Source organism: Mytilus edulis, chromosome 4 (assembly GCF_963676685.1).
Source record: "Mytilus edulis chromosome 4, xbMytEdul2.2, whole genome shotgun sequence".
Taxonomy (NCBI): Eukaryota; Metazoa; Mollusca; class Bivalvia; order Mytilida; family Mytilidae; genus Mytilus; species Mytilus edulis.
In genome coordinates, this window is record NC_092347.1 from 33547270 (window position 1) to 33570651 (window position 23382).

Genomic DNA, 23382 nt, shown 5'->3' on the forward strand with positions numbered 1-23382 from the left:
TACAGAGTGAATATTTGACACACAAACAAAAAGTACCGGTTGATATATCAATGGACACAATCAGTAGATAAATCAATTTATAAACTAGTATGAATGGGAGATACAAGGAAATGCAAATGTTGTTATCAATGCTGATTATCAAAACTATTGATGGGGGGAAAAAACCTTTTAAAAATAACAATGAATTTTTTTTTTTCTACAAAGCATCTGTCAATTGTAATATAGTTTTGCATGCATGGAAAATAACACTTTACAAAAGAAACCTAATCTATTATATATACAACCCTATCATTAACCGTGTATAAAAATATCACAATATATGAAATAATGACCATATGAAAATTTTATACTACCTGAATATTTTGCTGACATGTTTGTGCCCTATTTCAATTTATCAATTTTCCAAATTTATTCAAAGCAGCTGGCTAATTCTAATCCATAACCTCTTTGATTAAGCACTCTATTTTTAAAACACTCATTATGCTAAACTAAGCAGCATTGTAAAAGTAGACAAGGTCAACTTATACTTTTCAAATTTGGTCTTCTGAACTAAAACTGACTTTAAACTTATGTTTATACAACTATACATAAGATAATAGTTACAGTGATATTACATACACAGCCCATTCTGACATCAACAATAAAGTACCATCTGTCATTTTAGTATTAGAATGTCTTCTATCATAACACAGGTTAAGTCCCCCCCCCCTTTTTTATTTATTCAAGGGGTGTTGTGTCTGCAAAAATGAATAAACATCAGTTATTTTGTTGGCTTTTTTTTTTTTTTTTAATTTAAAACTTAATTAAACTCAAATATTATGCATAAATGTTACTTGACTTCAATAAGCAAAGAAATCGAAAAAGCACTCACAAAATTTGTCCATGTAATTAATGGGTAAATTCATAAACAGGACTTATCATTGATAATATCACTTTTCTTTAAAATATCCTTTAGCAGAATATTGTGGTTACAATTTATCTAAAAATATGAATTTTTAAATTAAAGCCATTCAATTTCCCTATCTTTTCAGTAACTGATATGTTTAATTCTAGTAAAAATCTTAAGGAGGACCAATTATATTCTAACTACAGAAAAGCAGAGGAACTATCATATGAACAAAAGAACACAAGCTCAGACAGTTGTGTGGCACTGCACATTTTCTCCCTTCCGCAAGTCTACCAGGTACAAATAAGAGGCAGACATGACATCATGAATACAACAGCAGAAAATAGGCAAAGTATATATCCTGTTTTATCTTGAAAAGAATTAATTGCAAAACAGTACATATAAAGCACACCTTACACCCATAATTTTTTTTAATTCATATATATATATAAAAGAAGATGACAGTCAAAAAAGCAGTCAAACAGTATTCCAAAAATTTAGCAAATATCTAGTCATCATTAAGCCTTCAAAAATGGATAACCTCCTACATCCTCAAACAAGCTCTATATTAGCCAAAGTTTAAACAGATTTCCATAAATGAAACTGAGACATATAGATTTACCCTGTTTAAATTCTCAAACTATAAAATGTGAGGTTTACTGATTGAAATTTAAATATTCCAATTTAATACAGATTTTGTTTTTAGAGTCCCAAACCCCATGTAGGGTAAGTTTTACCCTATTCATTGCTCTTATTCTAACCATGTCTTTTATTTGAACTTTATTACAACCCCAAACTTATGCCTTACATAAACCCATACAATTATCCAATTTTATCTTAAAATTGAATCCTAACCCTACAGTCATGACAGTACAAATTCCTGAGAAATGCAGAAATATGTATAATAAGTTTAAAGGTCTTATTATGGCTAACAACAGTAGATTTTTGATTATAATGACCCTGATACAATATTTTAACTACAGACTAGGTAGGTTTAAGTTTGAGCAATCACAGTCAAACAGTTCTCTTCTCTACTACCATGCAAACTGCAGAGGATCTACTACCCAACTTTACATCTTAAATTGAATTTCCTTCTCACACTGCTCTTATTATTGTTACTGATTTATTCAGTACTGATAAATGAATATTTTGGCTTACGTTAATGCTTAGGTGGTTTAATAGTTACAAACTGCAAAGGATTTACTACTGAACTTTATATTCTTAAAATGAGTTTCCTTCTCAAACTGATACTATCATTGTAACTTATATCTTCAATTATAATGATGGTTATGAACATTATGGCTGACATGAATGCTTTGATGTTAAATTGATACAAATATAAACATTTTGTTCAAATCAAATAAAAAGAAATGTTGTACCTACTCTGTGTGGCACACACTTGACTTTCATGACTATTGTTCTTGCTGAGAGTTTTGTGGTTTTAAAACATGTTTAACATATGGTTTAACCTTAAAACAGGTATCATTCAATTTTTGTATTTCAATACTATCATTAACTATTTAAAACTTATCACAAAATAAATAACAATTAACAATTAGCCATTTTCATTTCATTCTGAAGAATTTTTCAGTGTTTCTTCATTATTCATGGAATTTTCCTTCAGAGTTTTCTCTTGTTTTTCCTTTTCTTTTTCATCCTTTTCTTTCTTTTTTTCTTCTTCTTCAATCAGCATTTCCTTTTTACAGAGATCAATGAGTTCAGAAACTTGGGAAGATTCCAATTTCACATTTTCTTGACCCAGCAATCTAATAACCTATAATTAAAAATTAAACAAGTAACTACAAAGATTTGTCACATTATACAATCTACAAGTAAACTACAGAATGTCCTTTAACAAAAGTTGAAGCTGACACTTTTTTGCAATAGTAAGTAACTGAAGCCTCCTTTTGGCTCTTGATGGAGGTAAAAAAAAATTTTAAAAAAATCTATGCACAACTGTGTAGGATTAAATTTTGAACACCATGAATTTATGTCCCCCGGACACTTTTTGACAGAAAAATGTGTCAACAGACATAATATTATTATGAAATTGCGTCCAGACGATATTTATCAATGAATTGTGTCCACAAATGTGAAAAAAACATGGCATGTAAACTGGAGTATTGAATTCATACAAAATGTGATCATCAGCAAGTGTAACTAAACATAATTTATTTAATAAAACAATATTCTCTCTTTTGTTATTTTGTCAATAGTTCTGTTACATCAATTTTTATTTTACCTATAGTTATTAATGCTATTAATATTATCATGGTTGTTCTTTTCTTATTGGCATTTAAAGCTAGTGGATATGTATTTTCAATATCTTTATAACTGAAATAATTGAAAATGCTTTGGAATTCAACACTTTCCATCTTTGATCTACATATCAAATTATAACTGGTTTTTAATTATTTAGTTTTTGTAATAGAAAATAATAACATATCTATAGCTAAAACATGTCAGTGATTTTTTTATTATCACCCTTCAAATGACACTTTTTCACAGTAAAAAGTGTCCTCTTGTTGTAACTCAACCTTAACAGGACAGAATTTGATATTATTTTATCATGAAACTATGTCTAATTGAATGGACACTTTTTCATAGCATCAGTTCATAGCATCAGACACATTTAAATGTACGTTTTCTGTGCAAACAAGATTAGGCCTTGATGTAATTAAAATTTCAAGTTCTGACAGACTCAGAAAACAACCAATCAAATCATTGGATTGGTGTTTCAAGCACAAAGTTTGTACTTCAAGTAAAGTTATCTGACCAAAAGGCCTTGGGTAAACAATAATAGGCACAAACAAATAAAACAATTAGTCTCCTAACTTCATTTGGGTGACTTCATTAGATTAGAAGCCAATGTCAAACATCAAATGCTCTTAAAACAACATGACCTAGCTTTGTCCTTCCCTTGTTGACTTCAATGGTACTGATAGTCTGTACTGTGTGTACTCATCTCCCTAAAGGCTGAATATTTAAGTACAAGATATTTACCTTAAGAACATGACTAGCATCAATTATACCGTCTTTGTCTTCATCTAAAACTGTTACAATCTTCTGTAGTCGGACTTCATCAGGAACTTTTTGTAATCTCCTTAAGGCCAACACCATATCATTTATACTAATAACTAAGCCCCTGAAACAAATCAAATATTTTTGTAAATCTCTATCGAATTATTACAATATATGCCTTTTATTGAAATGTCAAATCAACATGTTCTGATACATGTATATGTATATACAATTCTTTAAAGGGAAACTTCGCAAAAAAAATCGAAAATTGATATTATGTCCATTCTGTATAAAAATGATCAAATTTATAGATAATATAGTTTTATTCCGCTAGATAAGAGATCACCATCTATTTTCAATTTTGAGTATCAATTCTCTGCGTTCCGCCATTTTGTCATCTTCTCCGATTAATAATCACGATATGTCTATAAACCACAAAGGACCAAAACTACAATAACCGATGTAGTCGTAATTGCGTGTCGATATCTTGTCAACCGTACGGTTGTTTTATCTGACTAACTAACTTGATATGGAAAATGTTCTTTTTTTTTTTAAATAACCATAGTCTGTTATTTTTAAACTGTTAATATAATATTGGAATTAGTTAAAAAGTCAAAGTTCAAATCATAAACAAGTGTTCCGTAAAAATAGTTTTTGAAAAACTTATTCGTTCATAATTCTTTAAAGTAATAAACTTTATTCAAATAAATTCGGATCTTCCCTCATCTGATCACCAGCATGGCTAAAGGTATTACTACCAGAGGTATTGTGAGGGGTGTGAGGTGACACGACCAGGTATTCAAGCGATTTCCTGTCGGGCTTGCAAGTTCATGCATCGTTTCACTTCTGTAGGTATTGGTCAGTTACACGGCTGATAACTTATAACTTTCCATTTTGAACTATCAGGTGTATAATATACATCTCTGTCTTGCGTGTCCGAAAGTGATATAATATACTAGTCATTACTTAACTCATACGCTTGTTTATAAAGAACATTTCTGGTGTAAAGAATATTATTTATAAAAATATAAATAATACCAAAAAAAAAAAGATTTGAAGAAATAAAAATCTATTTACATATTTTTTCCAAGGGTTAAATTGGGAAAATGTAATACATACTCGTTGTCAATAGTAAAGGACAGATTGGAACATACCAGAAATATTGATTTAAAAAAATGTACACACTTGTCGACGATTCTTTTATACGCCTGGATAGAAAGTTACGGAACTATAGCGCAATTTAAAATATATACATGTATACATTGAACATAAGAAAGAAACATACATTTTGTGTAAATTGGGGTAAAAGTTTTGTAAATAGACTAGTCCACATATGCCAACGGTATGTAATCAACGAATTCGATAGACTATTGTATACCAAAAGAAGAAGAAGAAGAAGAGAACCAATTTGATTTAAATACAGGTCGATATATAACTTGCTTTGGTTCATTGAAGTTATGAACATAGTAAAATCACAGATTTATATATCAATTAGATTGTTCTCGAATAAAGGAAGAAATTTGTCATCATCACAATTGTTCCGACATTCATGTAATATATATATGCAACTGGAGGTACACTAATAATCCCCAAGGGATGTGAATATTTTCTAGGAAAACTATTGAGTATTACAGTTTCAAATCAATTTCAGGATTTATTTTCTTTCTTGATATTCAATGACAGCAATTTAAAGAGTAAACTGCTTGTCCGCTTTAGGGGTATTCTTGCCAGTTGAACAGACTTATAATTACATTCAAAAATAGGGAAAGATGACATTAAATTTGTTGTCTTTTGTTTTTAAGTAAAAGTTAATTGAATCATCAAAGTTAATATCCTAATTAATAATAGTGAATTAATACTAATTAATGTGTTTTTATAGGCTAGCTCAAATCCTCATCCAAATAATATTAGAATATGGCAAAGTGCTCTCAACCAATGATATTGTAGAATTTGGTGTCTCTTAATTGTGAAGAATGAATGTAAATCATGTTCTTAGTAAGGGATTATCCTATTGTGCAAACCTACTTACAATTCAAAACGAAGAGTTTCTTATAAATGAGTTACAACTGCCCTAAAGCAGACTTACCAGATTGAAATGAATTACAACAGTGATTGGATTTGACTAAAAGTTGCATTGTGAAACAAATAAAAAATCAAAATAAGTAAAGAGGTTTACTACTGCAGTAAAATTTGTGCCCGATGATAATGTTATGAAAATAAATAACTTCAATAAATTTACCTAAAAATAAACAATAGAGAATAATAATTTCCGATAAAAAAACAAAACATAAAAACAGTCTTTTGATTTAAGATTAAAAATTTTGAAGGCATTTTATTAGAAATTTTCACAGATATAATAAAACAAAAGTTTTACTGAAGTATTGGCGGCTATTGGTACTTTACGGAACGGAACGGAACGGAACGGAACGGAAAAGAATTTCATTTAAGGTATCCAAAGGGGGCATTTATCAAAATTTCGAAAAATCTTTAAAACAAAACAAACTTTAAAATTTCTGTGTTTTACGGTTTTCCATATACAAATAACACAAATGTATACTAAATCTCATCTTCACAGGTGAAATGTGTAATAATGTATAACATCGGGAAATACTCTGTAGATGAATATGTCGGATTGTCCTGATAAATTATCATGAAATTAACGCATTTGCAAGTCATGCATTATGATATCTAGACTGACCTCACGTCGTCCTTGATTAGAGACAGTGATCAAGTTGAATCTGATTTAAACTTTTTAATTTATTTTTCCGTTCCGTTCCGTTCCGCAAAGTACCAATTGCTCTGAGGAATTGGTATTTAACGGAAAAAACGGAAACAGACATCTTTAATGTAATTAAAGCTGTATGATAACAAAAATTGTCTGACACCTCTTTTTGCATGAGTGGTATGTGTTTTAGATAGCATTTTCGACTTGATCAATAATAAAAAATTTAACACAAAGGCAGGTTACACAAAAAGTCTTTCGCCTTCCATCGGTAATTATATTTTAAAAAAGAGGCCTTCAACAGCCCGTTCCGACGATGATTAGAGACAGTGATCAAGTTGAATCTTTATTAAATCTTTTAATTTATTTTTCCGTTCCGTTCCGTTCCGCAAAGTACCAATTGCTCTGAGGAATTGGTATTTAACGGAAAAAACGGAAACAGACATCTTTAATGTAATAAAAGCAGTATGATAACAAAAATTGTCTGACACTCTTTTTGCATGAGTGGTATGTGTTTTAGATAGCATTTTCGACTTGATCAATAATAAAAAATTTAACACAAAGGCAGGTTACACAAAAAGTCTTTCGCCTTCCATCGGTAATTATATTTTAAAAAAGAGGCCTTCAACAGCCCGTTCCGACGATGATTAGAGACAGTGATCAAGTTGAATCTTTATTAAATCTTTTAATTTATTTTTCCGTTCCGTTCCGTTCCGCAAAGTACCAATTGCTCTGAGGAATTGGTATTTAACGGAAAAAACGGAAACAGACATCTTTAATGTAATAAAAGCAGTATGATAACAAAAATTGTCTGACACTCTTTTTGCATGAGTGGTATGTGTTTTAGATAGCATTTTCGACTTGATCAATAATAAAAAATTTAACACAGAGGCAGGTTACACAAAAAGTCTTTCTCCTTCCATAGGTAATTATATTTTAAAAAAGAGGCCTTCAACAGCCCGTTCCGACGATGATTAGAGACAGTGATCAAGTTGAATTTGATTTAAACTTTTTAATTTATTTTTCCGTTCCGTTCCGTTCCGCAAAGTACCAATTGCTCTGAGGAATTGGTATTTAACGGAAAAAACGGAAACAGACATCTTTAATGTAATTAAAGCAGTATGATAACAAAAATTGTCTGACACCTCTTTTTGCATGAGTGGTATGTGTTTTAGATAGCATTTTCGACTTGATCAATAATACAAAATTTAACACAAAGGCAGGTTACACAAAAAGTCTTTCTCCTTCCATCGGTAATTATATTTTAAAAAAGAGGCCTTCAACAGCCCGTTCCGACGATGATTAGAGACAGTGATCAAGTTGAATCTGATTTAAACTTTTTAATTTATTTTTCCGTTCCGTTCCGTTCCGCAAAGTACCAATTGCTCTGAGGAATTGGTATTTAACGGAAAAAACGGAAACAGACATCTTTAATGTAATTAAAGCAGTATGATAACAAAAATTGTCTGACACCTCTTTTTGCATGAGTGGTATGTGTTTTAGATAGCATTTTCGACTTGATCAATAATACAAAATTTAACACAAAGGCAGGTTACACAAAAAGTCTTTCTCCTTCCATCGGTAATTATATTTTAAAAAAGAGGCCTTCAACACCCCGTTCCGACGATGATTAGAGACAGTGATCAAGTTGAATCTGATTTAAACTTTTTAATTTATTTTTCCGTTCCGTTCCGTTCCGCAAAGTACCAATTGCTCTGAGGAATTGGTATTTAACGGAAAAAACGGAAACAGACATCTTTAATGTAATTAAAGCAGTATGATAACAAAAATTGTCTGACACCTCTTTTTGCATGAGTGGTATGTGTTTTAGATAGCATTTTCGACTTGATCAATAATACAAAATTTAACACAAAGGCAGGTTACACAAAAAGTCTTTCTCCTTCCATCGGTAATTATATTTTAAAAAAGAGGCCTTCAACAGCCCGTTCCGACGATGATTAGAGACAGTGATCAAGTTGAATCTGATTTAAACTTTTTAATTTATTTTTCCGTTCCGTTCCGTTCCGCAAAGTACCAATTGCTCTGAGGAATTGGTATTTAACGGAAAAAACGGAAACAGACATCTTTAATGTAATAAAAGCAGTATGATAACAAAAATTGTCTGACACTCTTTTTGCATGAGTGGTATGTGTTTTAGATAGCATTTTCGACTTGATCAATAATAAAAAATTTAACACAGAGGCAGGTTACACAAAAAGTCTTTCTCCTTCCATCGGTAATTATATTTTAAAAAAGAGGCCTTCAACAGCCCGTTCCGACGATGATTAGGGACAGTGATCAAGTTGAATCTGATTTAAACTTTTTAATTTATTTTTCCGTTCCGTTCCGTTCCGCAAAGTACCAATTGCTCTGAGGAATTGGTATTTAACGGAAAAAACGGAAACAGACATCTTTAATGTAATTAAAGCAGTATGATAACAAAAATTGTCTGACACTCTTTTTGCATGAGTGGTATGTGTTTTAGATAGCATTTTCGACTTGATCAATAATAAAAAAATTAACACAAAGGCAGGTTACACAAAAAGTCTTTCTCCTTCCATCGGTAATTATATTTTAAAAAAGAGGCATTCAACAGCCCTTTCCGACGATGATTAGAGACAGTGATCAAGTTGAATCTGATTTAAACTTTTAAATTTATTTTTCCGTTCCGTTCCGTTCCGCAAAGTACCAATTGCTCTGAGGAATTGGTATTTAACGGAATCAACGGAAGCAGACATCTATAATGTAATAAAAGCAGTATGATAAAAACAAGTCAGACCCTTCTTTTTTGAATGAGTGGTAAGTGTTTTAGATAGCATTTCGACTGGATCAATATTTAAATAAACAGCTGCGCCATGAGCGCATGATACGCCCGTCGTCTTGTGAAAAAACATAAATCTTTTTTGAATAACACAGGGTTGTACAGGATGTCATGCTTAGTATATCCTGACTCATTCCTTATTCCCGCTCAATAGGAAGATTGTACAAGATGTATTTGGAAACCCGACGCAACATTAGCCTGTTAAGTTTTAAGCAATAGAGATACAGCGCAACATGTGAAAAAAAACCTCTTTTTTTACAAAATCTCAATAACTCGAAAATATAACAATGAATCATCACCAAAAAGTATACAGATCTTTAGATTAATATAACAAAGAAGTGTGTAAAGTTTTAAGCAATAATCATAAATCGTTTTTGAGATATGGTGCGACATGTAAACCCCCCTTTTTTTTTTTACAAAATACTCAATAACTCAAAAATGACATTTTGAATCATCACCAAAAAGTATACAGATATATTAAGATTAATATAACTAAGAAGCCTTTGAAGTTTTAAGCCATAATCAAGAATCGTTTTTGAGATACGGTGCGACATGTGAAATTTTTTTTTAAACACACCCCTGTTTTAGTTACAAAGTGCCATAACTCAAAAAGTTGTAATCTTATTTTCACAAAAAAGTATACAGATCATTTGACCATCATAAGAAACAACTATGTTAAGTTTCAAAAAATTTGGATAAGTCGTTCTCAAGTTACGGTGCGACATGTTTACACCAGACAGACGGACGGACGGACGGACGGACACTGGACATTTGTATACCATAATACGTCCCGTCAAAATTGACGGACGTATAAAAAATAACACAAAGACAGGTTAGACAAAAGGTCTTTCTACTTCCATTGGTAATTATAAATTAAAAAAGGGGCCTTCTGAAGATGATAAGAAACAGTGATCCCCATTTCCATTCTCAATTTTATATTAGAAACAAGGTCTCATAAATATTAAAACATATGTTTAAAATATATCTTCATAAAAATATGAGCACTAAACACTGGTTTACACTATAATAAAAAAATGTTTGCAAATTGTTAAAACATTTTCGGATTTATCAAAGCACTATAAAAAATGATAACTCCTTAAAAGTCATAAAACCACAATAATAACTGCTGTTAATCAAAGTATTTATAAAAACTAAAAGTCTGTTCTGTTACAAAACCTATAGGCAAAGGTCTTACTATGATATCAGCGGGAAATTTCGGTTCTAGAGGTGCATTCCGTATTTAATCTGCAGGGGCGGATGCAGGAATTTTCGAAAGAGGGGGTGCTAACCCAGGTAACCAAGGGCAAAGGGGGGGGTGCAAAACATATGTCCCGATACAAATGCATTGATCGGCAAAAATAAAGGGGGGGTGCACCCCCCCCCGGAACCCCCACCCCCCCTGGATCCGCCACTGAATCTGGTTTTTTTTCTCCTATCTCCTGATGACAGCTGGTGTGTCCGTAGATATTGTTTAAATTTTCTATATTTTCACTTTTTAATTAGTTTACCTGCACAATGGCGCAGAAGCAATATTTATTTTTTGGCGCAAATGAAAAACTACAACTTTTAAGAATTGGCGCAAAAGCAATGCGTACTTAAATATCAATCAAATTTGACCGTGCCCACAAAACGATTGTTCAAATTACGAATAGTTTCAGCTTAAAATCCATGGCACTCTAAAATGTAGATTTTTTAAATCACATAAATTCCATATCGATATACGTATATTTGGATCTATGCAATATGTTTATCTGGACATCAGCATGCTAGCTGTAATGACTCCCATCTATTCTTTGCGGGCATTAAATAATGGACTTCATTAAAGATAACCGTTTTATTTATTGTCATATAATCCACTCTATTAACACAATGTAGCATGAATAACAAAGGTATGCTGGTGTTCAATGAATGATTACAAATGATGACAGGTAAGTATAACTCCAAACTGAACGTGAACATCAAACGGTAAAAAGCTGAAAGAACAAATAAAAACTCAATATAAAACCTATCAATCAAAAAAATTTGCCAAAACATACAAAAATACAAAGTTGGCTTATGACACTAATTGTGTTCCATACATTCACATAAAAAATACAAGTATTAACAATATATCAAGTTTGTAACATAACTGTGAGTCAAAACTGGTGTGTTCAGCTTTTAATGTGTTGAAAACTCGACAAGTATCAAACATTATGTATGCAAATTATGACACGAATTGCTTTCCATACTTTAAAAATAACGAAATGAGGGGGGTGCTATGAATCATACAAAAATTACCAAAAAGGGTATTTGAATGTTTATAGAACATTTTTATAGTGTAAATGTTGTATCTGTGTGTTTACAAGTAATAACAAACGGTTGTGAAACAATAAAACAAATAATCTGGTGAAGTGGCATATTTGTCATCATTGTCATTTATCCAACGTTTTATACGTTATCAAAACACAATACATGTTATATATGTTTACAATAAACAGTTCTTCAAATTGTCAATATGCTATAAACGTACACTGTGCCGGAATCTGGCAGATATATCAATAAATGATGCTGAATCATCAACGTGAGCATGTAAATAAGGGGAAATTACAAAAGAGGGGAAAGTAACAAAGAAGATAGTAAATGTAAGTCAACTTTCGGAAACATCATGAAATAATTACGGACGAGTCAGTACACTAGCTTAGTTCTGTCATTTCAATAACATGGATGGCAATATGTTTGATTGATCTAACCATACGTTAACCAGTGTCCTTTGAATACAGTGATCATGCATGATGTGAACATTTTTTTCTATAGACATAGGTAGATTTGATTAATCCAAATAATATAGGTATAAAGCATACCGGTGTCCATGCAATTCATAATGCAATACAACAATATATAGAAATAAATTATGTTTTTTTATGAAATGTATGTGCTTATGCAACATTATCAAACTGCTGTAATGCATTAGTTATAAACTTTGAAAGAACCGATGACTTTTCATTCGTTTTTAAACTCAAATGTACTTAAATAGCACATTTTAAACCGTAAGAAATTGGTTTATCTCTCGAAAAAACCTGAACTGTTCTCGAAAAAACCCGAACTGCTCTCGAAAAAACTTGAACAGATGGAAATGAATATACCCTTAAAATTGCCTTTTAATTACAATAACTAAAACTTTTGTTATAGCATATGTAAATGTAAGGATATAAAGACATCATGTGTGCATGCTCTTTGAAATTTGCATTGGTATGTGTATAGAAATTGCTTTTTTCTATATTTTGGCATAAAAGCATTATTAGGCCAAATCAAACTTTTTTTAACTGCAAAGTATGTATGGTTGGCAACATCCTTTCATCACAAATACTTACTTAACTTGTTTGATCTTGTAAATTTAGTTTAAGCATTTATTTTACGTGTTACAGGAAAACATGTCTGTTTGTTTACATTTTTAGTCATAATCTCTCGAAAAAAAACTGGACGCTCTCGAAAAAACCCGATCTCAACCGGACACTATACCTACGGTGGTAATACTGATACGTATTATTACATATCAGTAAAAAAAATCTACAAACAGTATGTTAATAAAGAGTTATGAAGTAAAATGTACATGGGACAAAATCACAAAAAATACATAGAATAATACAAATTATCAATGAACAGGTGTTATATGTCAGTTTGGTATGGTCAAGACGTTTGGTAAAGATAACATCCTTTTAAGAGAGTTATCTCGCCTTAACCAGTTATGGGGTTTTTCGTATTGCGGATTGCATTCCGTATTTGTATGATATGTTAGTTGATTTGTTCTCTTGATTTATTGTTACCATTCCATGTAGATGTGTTTTTGAAGAATAGAATTTATTAACTTGAATATTCGTGTATTATCTATGCCAGAAAGGAGCATTAAACAGGGCTTTACTTGACAGTGGATGTAGAGTCTGCAACAAAAAACGAATCATAGTATATTTTTAGCATTCTTTTAAACACATACAGTAGACGACTTTAGTTTTAATACCGATTTTGCCGCAAATACTAATATTCTCTTAGAAATCAAAGACGGTTACTTCGAAGTCGATAATAGGGCTATCTTAACTAGTTATCGTAAGTGTATACTAAGATAGCCGTTAAATTGTTAAGATAACCCACGAGGGGATTGCAGATACTCTCTTATCACCATCGTAATCAGGTTTTCATGATACAGGGGCCCGCGGTAACAAGAAACTTCTCTTAAAGTCTTCGTAAGTCATAGTTTACGATTACACAAAGAATGCATTAAGGGTCCTTTTAAGAGTGTATCAAAAAGCATTCTATTTTCGTTCTTTTCTTTCCCATAACTTCGTTTGATAAAACCCTTAAAACATTCTTAGTCTAAGCGCACTTATTAATTTTCGGACTTATCCGACAACGTTTTCTTTGAAATTCTTTGATTTACATGTTAGTTTGTCCCGAAAAAATCTAGTGAAATGTTTGTATCGTAGGGCTATCATGACTAGCAGTGACACGGACAGTGAATTAAATGTATGCAATTACTTTTGCAAATAATCTTACATGTTTTCAATTTGTTTCTTAATCCGTTATAAATCAAAAGGACTTGAGCGGCCAAGCAATACACGTACAGTTTCATTCCCTGACATTCCTCATGTGTAAAATAAAGGTCATTTTCATTCTAAGATAGGTTGATGTGTGGGTAGAACCGCACTTACATTAAAATGTTTTTTCACAAGACGACGGGCGTATCATGCGCTCATGGCGCAGCTGTTTATTTAAATATTGATCCAGTCGAAATGCTATCTAAAACACTTACCACTCATTCAAAAAAGAAGGGTCTGACTTGTTTTTATCATACTGCTTTTATTACATTATAGATGTCTGTTTCCGTTGATTCCGTTAAATACCAATTCCTCAGAGCAATTGGTACTTTGCGGAACGGAACGGAACGGAAAAATAAATTTAAAAGTTTAAATCAGATTCAACTTGATCACTGTCTCTAATCATCGTCGGAACGGGCTGTTGAATGCCTCTTTTTTAAAATATAATTACCGATGGAAGGAGAAAGACTTTTTGTGTAACCTGCCTTTGTGTTAATTTTTTTATTATTGATCAAGTCGAAAATGCTATCTAAAACACATACCACTCATGCAAAAAGAGTGTCAGACAATTTTTGTTATCATACTGCTTTAATTACATTAAAGATGTCTGTTTCCGTTTTTTCCGTTAAATACCAATTCCTCAGAGCAATTGGTACTTTGCGGAACGGAACGGAACGGAAAAATAAATTAAAAAGTTTAAATCAGATTCAACTTGATCACTGTCCCTAATCATCGTCGGAACGGGCTGTTGAAGGCCTCTTTTTTAAAATATAATTACCGATGGAAGGAGAAAGACTTTTTGTGTAACCTGCCTCTGTGTTAAATTTTTTATTATTGATCAAGTCGAAAATGCTATCTAAAACACATACCACTCATGCAAAAAGAGTGTCAGACAATTTTTGTTATCATACTGCTTTTATTACATTAAAGATGTCTGTTTCCGTTTTTTCCGTTAAATACCAATTCCTCAGAGCAATTGGTACTTTGCGGAACGGAACGGAACGGAAAAATAAATTAAAAAGTTTAAATCAGATTCAACTTGATCACTGTCTCTAATCATCGTCGGAACGGGCTGTTGAAGGCCTCTTTTTTAAAATATAATTACCGATGGAAGGAGAAAGACTTTTTGTGTAACCTGCCTTTGTGTTAAATTTTTTATTATTGATCAAGTCGAAAATGCTATCTAAAACACATACCACTCATGCAAAAAGAGTGTCAGACAATTTTTGTTATCATACTGCTTTTATTACATTAAAGATGTCTGTTTCCGTTTTTTCCGTTAAATACCAATTCCTCAGAGCAATTGGTACTTTGCGGAACGGAACGGAACGGAAAAATAAATTAAAAAGTTTAAATCAGATTCAACTTGATCACTGTCTCTAATCATCGTCGGAACGGGCTGTTGAAGGCCTCTTTTTTAAAATATAATTACCGATGGAAGGAGAAAGACTTTTTGTGTAACCTGCCTTTGTGTTAAATTTTGTATTATTGATCAAGTCGAAAATGCTATCTAAAACACATACCACTCATGCAAAAAGAGGTGTCAGACAATTTTTGTTATCATACTGCTTTAATTACATTAAAGATGTCTGTTTCCGTTTTTTCCGTTAAATACCAATTCCTCAGAGCAATTGGTACTTTGCGGAACGGAACGGAACGGAAAAATAAATTAAAAAGTTTAAATCAGATTCAACTTGATCACTGTCTCTAATCATCGTCGGAACGGGCTGTTGAAGGCCTCTTTTTTAAAATATAATTACCGATGGAAGGAGAAAGACTTTTTGTGTAACCTGCCTTTGTGTTAAATTTTGTATTATTGATCAAGTCGAAAATGCTATCTAAAACACATACCACTCATGCAAAAAGAGGTGTCAGACAATTTTTGTTATCATACTGCTTTAATTACATTAAAGATGTCTGTTTCCGTTTTTTCCGTTAAATACCAATTCCTCAGAGCAATTGGTACTTTGCGGAACGGAACGGAACGGAAAAATAAATTAAAAAGTTTAAATCAGATTCAACTTGATCACTGTCTCTAATCATCGTCGGAACGGGCTGTTGAAGGCCTCTTTTTTAAAATATAATTACCGATGGAAGGAGAAAGACTTTTTGTGTAACCTGCCTTTGTGTTAAATTTTGTATTATTGATCAAGTCGAAAATGCTATCTAAAACACATACCACTCATGCAAAAAGAGGTGTCAGACAATTTTTGTTATCATACTGCTTTAATTACATTAAAGATGTCTGTTTCCGTTTTTTCCGTTAAATACCAATTCCTCAGAGCAATTGGTACTTTGCGGAACGGAACGGAACGGAAAAATAAATTAAAAAGTTTAAATCAGATTCAACTTGATCACTGTCTCTAATCATCGTCGGAACGGGCTGTTGAAGGCCTCTTTTTTAAAATATAATTACCTATGGAAGGAGAAAGACTTTTTGTGTAACCTGCCTCTGTGTTAAATTTTTTATTATTGATCAAGTCGAAAATGCTATCTAAAACACATACCACTCATGCAAAAAGAGTGTCAGACAATTTTTGTTATCATACTGCTTTTATTACATTAAAGATGTCTGTTTCCGTTTTTTCCGTTAAATACCAATTCCTCAGAGCAATTGGTACTTTGCGGAACGGAACGGAACGGAAAAATAAATTAAAAGATTTAATAAAGATTCAACTTGATCACTGTCTCTAATCATCGTCGGAACGGGCTGTTGAAGGCCTCTTTTTTAAAATATAATTACCGATGGAAGGCGAAAGACTTTTTGTGTAACCTGCCTTTGTGTTAAATTTTTTATTATTGATCAAGTCGAAAATGCTATCTAAAACACATACCACTCATGCAAAAAGAGGTGTCAGACAATTTTTGTTATCATACAGCTTTAATTACATTAAAGATGTCTGTTTCCGTTTTTTCCGTTAAATACCAATTCCTCAGAGCAATTGGTACTTTGCGGAACGGAACGGAACGGAAAAATAAATTAAAAAGTTTAAATCAGATTCAACTTGATCACTGTCTCTAATCAAGGACGACGTGAGGTCAGTCTAGATATCATAATGCATGACTTGCAAATGCGTTAATTTCATGATAATTTATCAGGACAATCCGACATATTCATCTACAGAGTATTTCCCGATGTTATACATTATTACACATTTCACCTGTGAAGATGAGATTTAGTATACATTTGTGTTATTTGTATATGGAAAACCGTAAAACACAGAAATTTTAAAGTTTGTTTTGTTTTAAAGATTTTTCGAAATTTTGATAAATGCCCCCTTTGGATACCTTAAATGAAATTCTTTTCCGTTCCGTTCCGTTCCGTTCCGTTCCGTAAAGTACCAATAGCCGTATTGGCTGAGGAAAAAAATTTGCTGTAACTGAAATTTATTTATTGATTGAAACTGTAATTAAAAAAAGATAATTCCTCGCCAAAACATTATATGATTTACATTCATACTCACAGTCAAGAAACATATACTTTGTACTGTTTTGTCACCTTAAATCTTTAAATAACACATTATTTTTAATATTTCTTAAATTAAAAGTAAGTCCTAACATCAGTAAAACAAGCCCATAAAATGAAATACTGCAAAATGAAGTCATGCATCAATTATAAACATTTAATTTACACCAACAATGAAACAAAGTCTTGAATACAACCAATCAAGAGATCATTTGCGCCTTGAGTACTTTACAATATTCTAAGTTTGTAAGAGAATGATAATCCCTTTCTTCATGATAAGTACTCGCTATCGCTCGTACTTAACCATGAAGAAAGGGATTATCATTCTCTTACATATACTAATCTATATGTAATAATCCCTTCCTACCCAACAGAGATTTAATGCCAAGCGGTAGACATATTATAAGTACTAATTAAGTAATTAAATGAACAATAGATAACAATAATTAATCATAAATGTGCAAAGATTTGAAAACAAAAGTATTCGTACATATTATATTCCGCTTCGGTAGAGTTATCTTCAGATAGTTTCAGATATTAATTAATACATGGCTTTCAAAAGTCTAACTAGTACATTTTTTTGCCTAATAAAGACAATCAAAATGCTTTGGTTAAGCTATTTCTAATTTCTAAGTTCCCCTTTTTTATGAGACATAAATCAAGGACAAGCGGTGCATATCATTTCATTCTGACACATGAATTAAGTTTCCCGTCTTTAACCAAAAATTGTTTATTTCTTAGTAAATTAACTTATTTGAATTCAAATAAATAATAGCACCAAATATAATTAAATAATTCCACGGCGATCTTATTTTATTTGTCACCAACTTGAATATGTATTTCAAATGTGTGTATTAAATGCTCCCTTGTTTTATAATCCACTGATCCGAATAGACAGTCACACCTGGCAAGGTGTGCCCTAGAGGCGTGGTTAAATACTGAAGTGCAAATAACAATTTACCTTTCAACAAGCCATCTATGAGTATTGCCAAAGAACCGTGAATACATACATCGTATAAACCTAGTCATAGCAGAGATAGTAAAAGGTCAATAAGAGTACACCAATATATTGTCTTTACAGATTATTGTACTTTAATTTGTTCACCTTATTAGTCCGAAAATGCATTAATTAAAAATAAATTTATAACTTTTTGTGTTATCTACAAAATTAATTTGGATATATACGTTTTACATAGAAAATTTATCCCATGAATGTGTACAATTGCACGTCTGTGCGTTTTATCTTCTTATTATCGGATGGTTATTAGATAAAGCATAAGTCATCGGCGCGCTTACGATTACGTTAAAATATGATTAAAAACCAAGACTTTTAATGATTGTATTTTAAATCCTGGCATGCAAAAACCAGGTGAAAACATCACGACCTACAGGAAGTAGTTAATATTTTTTCATTAATTATTGAATTTCTCCTTTATTACTGCACATATAGCGATAAAACTTTGCGTATATATATATTATGTGATAATGAACATATTAAAACCATTAGTAAAAAATCGTGAATTTTCCCTTTAAAATAAAGTTGATGACTGCTCCGAGCATGCAGCCTAATGGTAAATAGCAAGTTGAAATTCCACAACTAGTTGGTCAACTGGAAGGTAGTGCAAATTCAATCTACAAGTTATCATTATACACTCAAGTACAAATGTACTACCAGACAGCTTCAATTCTGCAAGCATTTCTAAACTTTTCAGCAAAAATCACCTTTAAAGGGGAATAACTCTATTATATTTATTTATTGAAGGTTCAGTCCTGTTGACATATTTGTAATCTTATCCTGCTGATTATTCTTCCTTTTACGTGTCTATTTATATAGTAGTTTCAATGTTTGACTTGTTTAGTAAATTTTTATATAACAGTTTTTAGGTTATAATTCTAACAAAAGTAGGACAGATCAGAAGGCACACTCAAGGCACACTCAATCTGAAAGTCATCTTCACATATTGATATTGTGCTTTAAGCAAATTGTTGTATTTTCTAGGCTATGTCATGGGACAAAAAAAGCTACATATTAAGAAAATTGTATCATTTAAAAGGTTAATGACAAAATAACAATCAATCAATCATTGGTCCAAATATAGGCTGACAATTAATTGAAAAAATAAATTTTGTGTGAAAAAGGGTTTTCAATAAAGAGGTTTACAATACATAAGTCTGATGTGGCTGTGAACATGGTCTAAAATACAATAATTTAATTTGACCTAAACAACCAACAAAATGGTTATAATATAAAATTATTTCTTACTTCTTCTCCGAAATTTTCTGCATGACTTCATCTCTCGTTTCTATATCATCAATATCTGCATAGATAAGATTTTTCTCCTTCAAAACAATCTCCTCATTAATTTTTAGTCTTTTCTTGTGCAGCTCATCAAGCTTTACATCCAGTTGATTAACCAGTTTGTCTACTTTTTTACCTAACCTCTTAGCAGACTTGGATTCCTTAATGTCTTCCTCATCTCCACCTGAAGCTAACATTACTGACTTAAGATCTTCCAAATCCTACAAAAGTACATAATGAAATTTAAAATAACATCATTTAACCGCTTACAAAGAATGCATTTTTAATTTAATGGTACCGATTTGCATGTTTGACGGAAAAACTAATTCTGTAGATTTGTCAAGTTCAGTGCACAAGCGTACAGAATATTATTTCCGTAACCTTGTCATCCATAAAAATTAAGCGACAAATAAAAGAGTATATTACGTATTGTAACTAAGCCGTTTAACCATGTTATGGGGCAAACAATATCACTTATGGTTTTGTTAAGATATTCTAAGGCTTATTGCAGTCAGCCTATGCTTTAGGAAATATTGATATATAGAGTGTCTACATATATTTGCTCTAATGTTTGCTTTGTATATATAAAATCCTTGATCTTCTTCTGATTGTTTTGGGTTTTTTTCAGATTTTCCATTCATCACACTTTGATTAGTATCAAAAATAAAGAATTACCAATGGCTGTGAATGGCAAGTAAGTTGTAAAATGCCAATAAGTAAATAATATTTTTCTGAAAGTGAAAACAAAGTTTATCATAAAAACTCAAGTATGATATATAGGTCAAGCAAAAAAAAATTGTTGCCCTACTGTTTTGTAAAATATCAGAAGACTGTCAACTTGTCAAGTCTTGTTGTATGCAATACGGTCCTTATAAAGCTTTTATTGTAAAAAAGAATCTGATTATATTCACTTACTTCTTTATATTCATCTACGTCTTCTTTAAGGTCCTGTAATATTTCTTCATCAATGTTAAACTTCTTCTCCATAGCGATGTTTTCTATGGCTGACTCAATCTCCTTGAGGTCTTCGTCTGATAATTCTTCATCTGTATTAAGAGTTTTGATTTCTGTGGAGACATATATAGTTACTGATCAGATCAGAAAAAGCATATAGATGTACATTAAGTAAATCTTCTACCACTTAAAATGCATTAGTTTTCTTGTTTGAATTGTTTTACATTTGTCATTTCAGAGCCTTTTAGTTTTACAGCTGTCTATGTCATTTGGGTTTGGCTCATTGCTATATGGTGACATTAAGGAGGCTCGCGGGTATAAGATTTTCAGAAAAAAATTACACATTTATTTTTCATAACAAATTTTATTAATTACCTTTAGTGGTTGTTACTTTATCATATGGTACAAAAATCATTCCAAAAAATTAATTCGTGTTTGCCCCAGGTGACTTTTAAAATGTAGTTATCATTGAAAAAGGTCCAAATTATCTCCCTTTGGTGCAAAAATGCAATTTTTTGGCATTAAAATTGAAATATCTTTTTTAACTCATCAGTGACCTATATTTTTTATTGTTGTTTTCGAATAAGCTGTTCATAAACTAAATAATTGTAAAATTTTTGCGATTTCTGTAATTTAGTTCTTTTTTATTTCGATATTACCGCTATTTCTCCTATTAGTTCAACAGAAAAAAGGACATTAACAAAATTGTATGCTTCTTTCGAAGGCAGATTGTGAGCGTAAATGAACGGTGGCCCCATTTTTTTATTTCATTTTTCTATTAGGTATAAGATAAATATCATTTATAGAAAAATATAGCGAAATCCTATATTAAATGAAAAAAAAATGATTTAGACCCGCGAGCCCCCTTAAGTTGTTAATTGGTCTCTAGTGAAGAATTGCCCCATATTTCATTTTTATATATCTAGCTATAGTATGCATAAATAATATTTTTCATAAAAGGTGTTCTGGTTGGGTACATGTAGTAGACTGTGAAATGCTAGTAATATGCAACAAAATCTAAAATTCTTATTTTCTCACTTTCTCAGCTCCATATCAACATGTCAAGTAAGCCATATGACATTCTTTGCTAAAAGGGAGTTTATTCACTATTTATGTTTTACAAAATAAATTATATTTCTTACATCAACTACACAAACAACAAAGCAGCTTTAACTATGTGCTCATAAAACAAGTTTATGAATTTTAATTCATATTTTTACTACAAAACTTTTTTTTGGTATTCTAACAACCAATAAAAAATACTTTCTTGTAATGTAAATTAACAAAATATACCATATACCATATATTTTATCTTGTAACACAACTAGTTTAATAAAAGATTTTTTTCATGAAATGTATTAAAATAATTCTTAAACTTAAAAAATAAAAAATAAAGACCGCAGTAGTCATCAGAGATTAATTTTTATACAAAGAGTTTACAGTAAATCTTAGCCTTCCTGAGCATTTTGCCCCTGTAAGATTTTCCATTTTATTTTATTCAATCAAGGACCATAGTTTTTCTAATAGTACAAAATAAAAGATTAAAAATGTGTAATCAACAACAACACTGTAAATTGATGTTACAAAGTAGTACTTATATGAATGCAAACTTGACAATCACATATACAAGTGGTCAATTATTGGATGTTATTTTAGATGTTGTCAGACTGATTTATGAATGATTGCATCTTGTACACCAGAGCAAATTTAGCCTTACTTCTTATGGAAACATTTAATATTGTTAAAAAAAATAAGTCGCCCGATATAGCCTTTTTGTACTGCGGAGTTGTGCAGCAAACACCAATCAATATTGTTAACCTAAGTCAACATGACACATAAAGCACATATTCATAACATTTTCATTCAAATCTACAGGAATACTTTTAATGTAAGGGATTACACACTAGTACAAGTATTTCATACATGTGTTGACTAGTACACCAATGATTTGACTATTAATTAAATTTAAAGGCTGGTCATTAAAACGATAAAATAAACTGACATAAATATTTAAGAAATACAAGAATAGCTGCACATCAACAAGTCACAAAATATTGTCTTTCCCAGTGAAAAGGGGAGTGTAAAACACTAGGCTTCAAATATTCAACTATGAAGCTACTACTGAATGCCCTCATAAAATAGGTTCTCATGCATGTTACGAAGCTAAAAAGGGGGAACCTTTTATTTTTTGTGTTGACACTTTCAAGAATTTGATTTTTTTTCTCTCAATGAAACAGATTGTATATATTTGAATGAAATGATTCAGTTTCAGATGTATCTTTTCAGTTTAAGTTGAGACAACAAATTAAAGGTTTTAAAAGTTCAGAATAACTGGTCAGCATTTTTATCTTATCAAGCAGCACTTAAATGTATATTATGTTTTCATTTGCATTACTTTTAGGACAGTTTATTTGAAGATGTGTGTGATAAGGATGATTGCCATTATAATTATTATTGAACTCTAATCACCTATCAGTGTCACCAAACGTATCTATACCAAAGAACTGGTTGTATGACATGGAAGAATAACTGGACACTTCATTGATGAGTTTATCCCAAAACTCCTGTCTATAGATGGACTGGTCTTAAATAAGCGAACTTCTTAAACCCCGCCCAGTCAAGTGAAATAAATCTAGTAATACATA

At 31.3% G+C, this 23382-nt stretch overlaps 1 protein-coding gene and 1 long non-coding RNA gene across 2 annotated transcripts in view; both read right to left on the reverse strand.

Annotated features, from left to right (window-relative positions):
* Nucleotides 1-1924: 1924 nt before the first annotated feature.
* The window catches only part of LOC139519492 (mitochondrial proton/calcium exchanger protein-like), a 32730-nt gene continuing 11272 nt past the window's right edge, over nucleotides 1925-23382 (reverse strand). The window contains exons 10-13 of the mRNA XM_071311604.1: nucleotides 20699-20850; nucleotides 19748-20004; nucleotides 3890-4031; nucleotides 1925-2660 (exon numbers count right to left, since the gene is read on the reverse strand). Coding sequence (XP_071167705.1) covers nucleotides 2457-2660; nucleotides 3890-4031; nucleotides 19748-20004; nucleotides 20699-20850 — 755 coding nt within the window. The 3' untranslated portion in view covers nucleotides 1925-2456. The remainder of the gene's footprint in view (nucleotides 2661-3889; nucleotides 4032-19747; nucleotides 20005-20698; nucleotides 20851-23382) is intronic.
* Nucleotides 11270-12062, reverse strand: LOC139519493 (uncharacterized). Its single transcript, XR_011663604.1, has 2 exons — nucleotides 11960-12062; nucleotides 11270-11423 (listed from the first exon to the last, which is right to left on the reverse strand). It is a non-coding gene; the product is annotated as an uncharacterized lncRNA (long non-coding RNA).